Source organism: Canis lupus, chromosome 28, assembly GCF_003254725.2.
Source record: "Canis lupus dingo isolate Sandy chromosome 28, ASM325472v2, whole genome shotgun sequence".
Classification (NCBI taxonomy): Eukaryota; Metazoa; Chordata; class Mammalia; order Carnivora; family Canidae; genus Canis; species Canis lupus.
In genome coordinates, this window is record NC_064270.1 from 31,840,559 (window position 1) to 31,850,539 (window position 9,981).

Genomic DNA, 9,981 nt, shown 5'->3' on the forward strand with positions numbered 1-9,981 from the left:
ACAGCTAGAATGAAAATTAACATGTAAAAAAAAGATGTCACTAAAGAATTATACATACTCTTTGTATTATACATAGATTCTCTTTCTTACCTTATTGTGTATTGAGGACAACATGTTTGATTCATGACAGGCTTGTACACATATTTCCCGCTTCTAAAATTAAAAAGTAATTTTGTTAATGTCTTACACATTTATCACATATACCAAAGTAGACTAGTACAGGTGCACAAAATTAATTAAAGTAAAAACCTAATCAATAATGTAAAAACATTTAAATTTATTCTTCATAACCTAAATAATCTTGCAATATAGGCATACCATGGACAGAGTCTAGCCTTTTCTTTCCTAAATCTTGACATACGTACTCCAAACTTCGTCACCTCAGACACCCTTCTCAGCAGTACCTGCAATCCTTCCAATACCAACACACCTCCAATCCTCAATACCATAGAGGCAGTCAGAGGAAACTGATCAGTTGTCGTGACACCAATATCCACACATGAGGGTTCCATGTGCACTAAACACAAGGTAGCCCAAAATTTGTATTTTAAAGTCCTAACCCCTAGTACCTCAGAATGGGACTGTATTTAGAAATAAAACCTTTAAAGAGGTGATCAAGTTAAAATGACAGTTAAAATGAGCCCTAACCCAATCTGAATGCTGTGAGTATAAGAAAAGGAAACTGGGAGCATCTGGGGGTTGAGTCAGTTAAGCATCTGCCTTCAGCTTAGGTCATGATCCCGGGGTACTAGGACTGAGCCCTACAATGAGCTCCCTGCTGAGCAGGGATTCTGCTTCTCCTTCTCTCTCTGCCTCTCGCCACCCCCCCTCCCCCCAATCGTGCTCTCTCTCAATTAAAAAAAAAAAAAGGAAAGGAAACTGGACAAAGAGACAGTAGGCACTAGGGATACACACACACAAAGAGAAAGGACTACGAAGCCACAGCAAAAAGGCAGCAGCAATGTATAAGCCAAGGAAAGGCCTTCAGAAAAAAATAAAGCTGAAGACACCAGATTTTTGGGAATTTCAGCCTTCAGTACTGAGAACAGATACCTGCTGTTCAAGATACCCAGTCGCTGGTATTTTGTTATGGCTGCCCAAGCAAACATACATGAACTTGGTTCCCAAGCCAGAAACATGGGAATCATCTCAGATTCCTCCCTCTAAAACAGTCAGCAAGCTTTTTACTTCTAAAATATACCTACAACTGTCCCCTCCCACTTATCTTCTAACCTACAGCCACCAACGATGACAGCATCATCATGAGATACCATCTCACGTCCAGATCCTGCCATGACCCCTGGAACAAGTCTTCCTGCCTTCTCAATAACTCCCTCAAGTACCTCTCTGCTATCTGAACAATTCACTTCCAAAACACAAATTCCATCACACTTTTGATGTAAAAGTTTTCAATGGCTCCCTTCTGCCTTAAAAAAAAAAAAAAGTTCAGGGCAGCCCTGGTGGCGCAGCAGTTTAGCGCCGCCTGCAGCCCAGGGCGTGATCCTGGGGACCCTGGATAGAGTCCCACGTCAGGCTCTCTGCATGGAGCCTGCTTCTCCCTCTGCCTGTGTCTCTGCCTCTCTCTCTCTCTGTGTGTCTCTATGAATAAATAACATCTTTAAAAAAAAAAAAAAGTTCTTCATGACATACAAAATCCTTTAACATCTCACCTAGATCTACCTTTCGGGCCTCATTATTAGGTTTAAGAAAGGTATGAAGTTTCATTTGCTATACTTAATCCCAAGTCTCTTGGGGCGTATTGGCACAGGGCACTTAACACTGTTCATATTTACGTAAGGAACTTTATATACTCTAAAATCGTCTGTCTAAAAGCAATTACCAAAAAAATCTTCGCCAAAGGCAATGTGTGGGCCTCAATGGAATCCTGATTCAAATAAACCAATTACAAAAAAAAAAAAAAAAAAGACATTTCTGAGACAAGCAAAAAACCAAGTCAAAGTAAGTAATAGATGACATCAAAAAATTATTGTGTAAAGTATGGTAATGGTATTGTAGATGCATTAAAAAGGAAAAAAGAATGTTCCTTAGAGACATATATTTATCATAGGCATACAAATAGAATACCTGAAATTGCTTTAATTTAGTTGTGGGGGTGGAGGGAACATCTTAGTCTGTTAGAGCTGCTCTAACAATATGCCATAGACTGAGTGGCTTCTAAACAACATAACTGTATTCCTCAACAGTTCTAGAGGCTGGAAAGTCCAAGATCCAAGTGCTGGCACACCTAATGTCTGATGAAGACAAGCGTCCTAACTCATATTTCTATTGTAACCTCACATGGCAGAAGGGGCAAGGGAGCTCTCCAGGGTCTCTTTTATAAGGGCATTAATTCCATTTGTTTAGACTCCACCTTCTGACCTAATCACCTCCCACAGGCCCACCTCCAAATACCATCAAATTAGGATTGAACATATGTACCTGGGGGAAGGGGTAAGAATGACACACAAACATTCACTCCATTGCACGGAGCAAGGAGAATTGATGAAACAAGATTGGCAAAATGCTAACAACTGCTGAAGCCTACTGATAGGTACATGAGGTTCCTTATACTGTGCTCTCTACATTTATGTATATTTGAAGTTCTCCTCATAAACAGAATCACTGTATGAAGAAATATAATAAAAAATTTCTTAAACATCTTTCCAAAAACAGGAAAACATTTTTTAATTTTATTAATTTTATTATTTATTTATTTATTTATTTATGATAGGCACAGAGAGAGAGAGAGAGGCAGAGACACAGGCAGAGGGAGAAGCAGGCTCCACACACCGGGAGCCTGACAGTGGGATTTGATCCCGGGTCTCCAGGATCGCGCCCTGGGCCAAAGGCAGGCGCTAAACCGCTGCACCACCCAGGGATCCCCAGGAAAACATTTTAAAGCAAACAATATGTTGCAATTTTCTAAAGAACCTAAATAACAAGAGCAGTATCTTTGTATTAAAGAGCTTTACCTTCGCCATCCTCGATCTATAAGATCCTGATAATCCTGTACTGTCATTGAATGCGCCCACATACCTGAAAAAAATAAGTGCCATGTGCCATTTTAATTATAGCAGGTTGCATTTTTTTAATTCAAAGCATTCTTTAAACCAAAAAAAAAAATCTGGTTCACACTGGGGAAATGAAAGTTTGCACATACTTCCTGTTTGACCTATAACACAAATGAAAGAGATTGGTCTTAATTTTAAAAATCAAATGCAGCAAAGTGATCATATTTAATTAAGAATTAGCCAATAGTCTATGACATCATACACTTAAGGTCCTTACTGTGATCAGATTACATCATACTTTCAAGCCATAATAATATCCCTAATAATTTAATAACCTGGTCTCTTAAGTGAAAAGCAAATAATGTCTTATGCATATAAATTTTCCTGATTTTTAGGTTTTTAACATAGTCTTGGATATTGAAAATAAAGCAAAAGTATACAGCAACGTTCCTTTTGTGTATAAAAACTGAAAGTAATCGAGATGCCCAGGAACAGAACAGTGATTACAAGAACTATGATTTTATCAATACGATGTAATAAGTATGCAATCATGAAAAAAATGAAGACTATCAGAAAAATATTAAAAGGCAGACTAAATTAATGTTAAAAGTAAATTTTTCTCTTATAAACAGCACACTGCATCACAGGTAGGCAGACACAGGTAGGCTTGACTCTGTATTCAGAAACAGAAATATCCAGAAGCCTGGCAGGCACTCATTAACAGGGAGTTATTTTATGAGCCTCAAATTCACCTACAAAACAGGAATAATAAAACCTACGTACCTAATAGGTGGGTTGCCCTATGGCAAAGATGATCAGAATCAAAATAAATATAATGGAAATTTACAGTTCTCTCTTTAGGTGAAAAGGGAGAAAGCAGATTTCTGCCAAGGGACTCTACACAAAGGACATCTATGTTAATCAATTTCCTCTTACCAAAATTACTAGAAAACTAATTAAGGATCTATGAAAATACTCATTGCGGATACCTTTAATAGAAAGTGCTTATTACATACACACTGTAGCCATAATATTAAAATTCTGGGAAAAAAAAAAAAAAGGAGGTATCCCTAACACCCTAAGGCAACCACTGCCACCATTTGCTGTGTTTCTCCTGGGTCTTTAACCTTCCAGGACTGTCACACACACGTGTCATTTGCCTCCTGTTTTCCTCCGTTTAACCCTACAGCCCTAAACATTTTCCTGCTCAGCTGATCTTCATAACCATCACTCCTAAGGGCTATCGTATCACATTCTGCAACCTCTTACCCACAAGCATCTAAATGAGCAATTTCCATTCGTGAGTAAACGGGCCCTACCCTCCCTAATCGTCCAAATCATTTTCTTGTAAAGCTGCCTAAATTTACATCTGCATGGTTATCCCGTTTTCCACCATGCTAGACTCCTTTCTTGAAAGATTTTTGGTTAAGTGTCAATGCGTGACACGGCAGGAAACGAACGCCCACGTTTTGCTTACAAACAAATCTTCCCAAAGAAACCTGAGCCACGATGGGAGGAAGGGGGGAAAAAAAAGTCGCCTGTACGCTAGCTTTGTCGTCCTTCTGGAGGCGGGTGGAGGAATGACAAGGCAGAGAAACACCTGGTAAATTTTTCTAAGACTTTAGTACAAGCAGGCGCCCTCGCCAGCAGCGCCTGCGGTCGGTCCCCAGCGTCTTGCATACTCCTCCACGGACATTTTATCCAGGTGTCCGTGCCCCAAGGATGCACACACGCCTATGTGCACACAAACAGCCCACCGGACACGCCGCCTTCTGCACCTGCGATGGGGGACGAGCCCCCAGCAGCAGCAGCATCAGCAGGAGCAGGAGGAGGAGGAGCAGCAGCAGCATCCAGCGGCCCGGCCCGGCGGAACTGACCGCACCACGGGGCTGCTGTCACGTATCGACCCCCCTACGGACTGATGACCGGCACCTGTTTCCACACCTGGGGCCACGGCGGGACCATCATTATCGCGCATCCGAGCACCTGCTGGAAGGATAAGCCTCTGGACGGGAACCTGATGAATCAGAGCTGGGGTTCGTTTTAATGGACAGCCACGGCCCGAAGCCAGCGAGCCGCGGGCCGCACCCCCTCCTCGGGGCGGGCCGCGGCGGGGGGCTCCAGCCGCCGCGCGGGGCAGCGAGGGGCAGCGCGGGGCAGCCCGGGGCGCCGCTCCCCTCCCCCCCGCCGGCTGCGGTGCCCCCCGAGGCCGCGACGCCCTCCCCCGCCCGCCGGCCCGCTCACCATTGGAGCGACTGCCCGACTCGTTCTTGCAATAGCCGCAGCGGTAGGAGTCCTCGCCCTCGAAATACTCCACGATGCTGGGCGACAGGGCGGCCCAGGAAGCCATGGTCGCGGCCCTCCAAACGCGACGCGACCTGACCCGGCCCCGCCGCCGCCGCCGCCGCCACCCCACAATGCTCCGCGCCGCCCGGGAGTCCCCGAGGCGCGCGCGAAGCCGCTCGGGCGCCCGCGGGCCGGGTTCGCCAGCGAGCCCCCCGCACGCTGACGCCGCCCGCGCCATCTTGACCGAGGGCAGCCTTCGCTATTTCCGTCCCTTCTCCGACCCGGACCGCCATCTTCGGTGAGGGTGAGGGGGGAGAGGAGCGTGCAGGGAAGCAGTCTGGCTAGAGACGCGCGGAGAGGGGAGCGGGAGTGTGGGGTGCCCGGCCCTGTGCGCTCCCAGGCGGGAGGCCGGCGCGGGGGGGCGCGGGGGAGCGGCGGGGGCGCGGGGGCCGGACGCCAGGTGGCCGCGCCAGCCCGGCCCGCGGGGACACTCACCGCAGGACACCTTGCCCTCCTCGGAGTCGCAGTAGCCGCAGCGGTAGCCGGCCTTGAGCCCCTTGTACTCCACCACCGAGGCCATGGCCGCCTCCGGGGTCCGCCGGGGCCGGCCACGCCTCTCGGCGCCCCGGGGCCGACCTCGGCGGAGCGCGGGGGCCCGCGGCGGGGAGGAGAGGCGGCCGAGGAGGCCGGGGCCTGGCGGGGCCGTCCCAGCGCCCCGGCCCGCGCCCCTCGGGGCCGGCCCCGCCGCGGCTGCCCGAGGCGTTCGCAGCGGCGGTGGCTGGGCCCCGGCCCCCGGGCCCCGGGCCGGGCCAACCCTCCGCATGAGGCCTCGCCTGTGCCTCGCCGCGAGTGCTGCAAGCGCCCCTGGCCAAGCGCCTGCTTTACAGACGCGGAAACTGAGGCACGGAGGTGGTGACTCAGTCGCTTCCTGCGGGTGTCCGCGTAGACGTTACCTCCTCGGGCCGGCCCGGGCCCCCGTGTGCGAAGCCGACTCCAGCTTCCAAACCGGCGCGTCCACTCTTAGTGCCATGTACGGGTAGCCCTGCAGCTGTTACGGGTTCCCCTGCCCGTGTTACAGGTACCCCTGCAGGTGTTACGGGCACCGCTGCTGTTACAGGTTCCCCTGCAGGTACCCCTGCCCGTGTTACAGGTTCTGCAGGTGTTACGGGTTCCCCTGCAGGTGTTACAGGTACCCCTGCCCGTGTTACAGGTTCTGCAGGTGTTACAGGTACCCCTGCAGGTGTTATGGGTTCCCCTGACCACGTTACAGGTTCCCCTGCAGGTACCCCTGCCCGTGTTACAAGTTCTGCAGGTGTTAGGGGTTCCCCTGCAGGTACCTCTGCAGGTGTTATGGGTTCCCCTACAGGTGTTACGGGTAACCCTGCCCGTGTTATTGGTACCCCTGCAGGTATCCCTGCCCGTGTTACAGGTTCTGCAGGTGTTACGGGTTCCCCTGCAGGTGTTACAGGTACCCCTGCCCGTGTTACAGGTTCTGCAGGTGTTACGGGTTCCCCTGCAGGTACCCCTGCTCGTGTTACAGGTACCCCTGCAGGTGTTACAGGTTCCCCTGCAGGTACCCCTGCTCCTGTTACAGGTACCCCTGCAGGTGTGTCGGGCACCGCTGCAGGTGTTACAGGTTCCCCTGCAGGTTCCCCTGCCCATGTTACAAGTACCCCTGCAGGTGCTACAGGTACTGCTGCAGGTGTTACGGGTACCCCTGCAGGTGTTCTGTGAGTGGCTGGCCTTGGTGAATTGAACAAACAGCTGTCAGAGCTAGTGGCTGCCTACTATTGCCACCACATCCTAGAACTTTGAAAGAGAAGCTGAAAATCTTGATTTTTTTGTTTGTTTGTTTTAGTTTTAATGCAGAATATTTTAAATGTTACTTTTAAAGATTGTGGAGTTCTTGTCTCTGTGTGTGTGTGTTTAATTGTACAAGCCAAACAAACCATTTATGTAGGTTGAATTCAGCCGGTGGACTTCCCAATTTGCAGCCCTATATTAAAGAGGAATTTTTTTTTTAAAGGAGTGACAGGAGCGAAGTATGAAAATGAATATTTCCAACAAGGTCATATTCCTTAATCTTTAGGTGCGTAGGTAATTTAGGCTTGTCCGTCTTTTATTTTTCCTGGTCAACCATAAAGCTGATTATCTTTTATCTTTTTTTTTTTTAAGATTTTATTTATTTGTTCATGAGAGACACACACACAGAGAGGCAGAGACACAGGCAGAGGGAGAAGCAGGCTCCCTGTGGGGAGCCCAATGTGGGACTCAATCCTGGGACTCTGGGATCAGGCCCTGGGCTGAAGGCAGATGCTAAACTGCTGAGCCACCCCGGCTGCCCAAAGCCAATTATCTTTTTGCAGTGTTTTGGAAAGTGAGATTATGACATTTGGAAAACAGAGGTAGACTTCTGAGATCAGTTTCAACATTCCTGACTCCAATGGATACATGCCTGCTTAAGTTGAGGTTTCTTGGTAGCCGCGTGACCTGTTCTTTTTTTTTCATGACCTGTTCTTTTTTTTTTTTTTTTTTTTAAGATCTTATTTATTCATGAAAGACACACAGAAACAGAGAGGGAGAGAGAGAGAGAGAAGCAGGCGCCATGCAGGGAGCCCGACGTGGGACTCGATCCTAGGTCTCCAGGATTACATCCTGGGCTGAAGGCAGCGCTAATCCGTTGAGCCACCCGGGCTGCCCTGCGTGACCTGTTCTATTACTAAGCATCACTTGTGCCTCAATGGGGGGTAAAAAAAAAACCCTAAGAAATAGCTGTGTAGCATATAGGAGGTTCTCCGGGCCCCTCCAGGTTTCTCCAGTTCCTCCTTCAAATTGAAGGTTCCTTGCTACATATCAATACCCATTAAGACAGACTTCATTTTGTCCATTATGGCAGATTTGAATATTCCCAATCCTCTCCTAGACAGGCTCTCATTGTGGAGGAAAGTAAAGGCCTGAATGGGATGAAACGAAGACAGCAGGTGCCATACTCAAACAAAGTAGAAGGCCAGGAGGCTTTTTGTTTTTCTTATAGTCCTGTACCAATTCACTTCTGTCCCTTTGTCCCAACCTTATCCCAAGCATTAGACCAACCTCTGCCAGGAAATGCCAACCTTGGGCTACAATGCCAATGTCCTAGGCATATGTTAACTCACTTAATCCTTACATTTACTTAACAACATAGGAAATGAAGACCAGAGAGGCTAAATAATCTGCTTAAGATCACACGACTAGAAAGAGATGTAAGAGGGCAGGGAGAGACCAAAGGTAGAGGCGGGCCACTCTCAAGTTGGTAGGTGGCAGGATTTTTTTTAAGATTTATTTATGAATGAATGAGAGCGAGCATGCACAAACAGGGAGAGGGACAGAGAGCAAATTCCCACTGAGTGTGGAGCCTGATGTGGGGCTTCATCTCACAGGTCATTAAATAAGGACCTAAGTCAAAACCAAGAGTCGGATGTTTAACCGACTGAGCCACCAAGGCGCCCAGGTCGGTGGCAGTCTTAATAAGCAAAGGGAACTTACATAGGAGGCTTCACTTGGGCAGCAACAAGATGAATGGATCCCCACACCCACCGCACGAGCCATGGCTATTAAGCACCTAAATCTTCAAAGTTTGTATAGAGAGAGGCCTTAACTGGGTTCAGTCAAGTGTACTGTGCAGGCATTCCCAATGTCACATCATTATCTCAAGGCAACGTCCTTGCAGCAACCTCTGGGAATGAAAAAAGCAAGTGGGACCCACATTCTACAGATGGGGGAGGAGGTGAGGAGGCTCTGATCACCTGGGTCCAGCTCATGGGTCAACTTGTGGTCATGTCTTTTTGATTACCTTCCACAGCAGAGGGAGAAAGGTGACAAAAATAAAATTCTGGAAAAGAGATCAACAAAGACTATATGGCAGTGGTTCCTAGATGTCATTATTTTGCTGAAAGTTAGTGACTAAGTTTTCATCTTCCAGGCCTAAATAAAAATAAAGCAAAGCTTCAGTTTCCCCCTTTTTGTGGACAGACATGGGAAGAGGACATTGTTGGATTATTATTTTATTCATAAAATTGCTAGCATCAGGTAGTGTTTAATTTTCTTACCTAATGACATGCTGGCAACACTAACGTGTGGACCGACCTGTTAACATTTTTTCCTTTTTTTTTTTTTTTCCCATTTTTCTATCACTAAGTGTGATAATGAGTCTGCAGAGCATAAGAGTGAAGCTCAGTATAAGGCCCTGATGAGGGATCCCTGGGTGGTGCAGCGGTTTGGCGCCTGCCTTTGGCCCGGGGCGCGATCCTGGAGACCCGGGATCGAATCCCACATCGGGCTCCCAGTGCATGGAGCCTGCTTCTCCCTCTGCCTGTGTCTCTGCCTCTCTCTCTCTCTCTCTCTCTCTCTCTCTCTGTGACTATCATAAGTAAATAAATAAATAAATAAATAAAAAATAAGGCCCTGATGATGTGAAAGGATCTGGATGGGATAGGCCCAATTCATGTTCCTTAAACTAAAGGGAATGACATGAAACACATTCCTCTTTCTTCTGGGAAAAAAAAAAAAGTATGTGAGTAGATGGGACCTAAGTTGAGTCAGGGAAAAATGAGTAAAATACAGATAACCTGAGGCAGAGAAGAGGAGCAGAGCACTCTAGGAAGGAGGTGTGGGGTTGGGTGGAGGATGGGGTAACTGAGTGACC

General features: G+C 47.7%; 1 protein-coding gene across 12 annotated transcripts in view; it reads right to left on the reverse strand.

Moving 5' to 3' along the window:
• ATE1 (arginyltransferase 1) overlaps positions 1-6,001 on the reverse strand; it is a 162,129-nt gene extending 156,128 nt beyond the window's left edge. For 3 of the 12 annotated variants that reach the window (XM_025467460.3, XM_025467459.3, XM_035707947.2), the window contains exons 1-3: positions 5,256-5,389; positions 2,973-3,036; positions 91-153 (exon numbers count right to left, since the gene is read on the reverse strand). In XM_025467460.3, coding sequence (XP_025323245.3) covers positions 91-153; positions 2,973-3,036; positions 5,256-5,361 — 233 coding nt within the window. In that variant the 5' untranslated portion in view covers positions 5,362-5,389. Of the gene's footprint in view, positions 1-90; positions 154-2,972; positions 3,037-4,955; positions 5,029-5,255; positions 5,390-5,792 lie in introns of those variants that run through there. The other 9 variants (XM_049103402.1, XM_049103401.1, XR_007406804.1 and 6 more) reach the window with 9 other exon arrangements.
• Between the last annotated feature and the right edge of the window lie 3,980 nt (positions 6,002-9,981).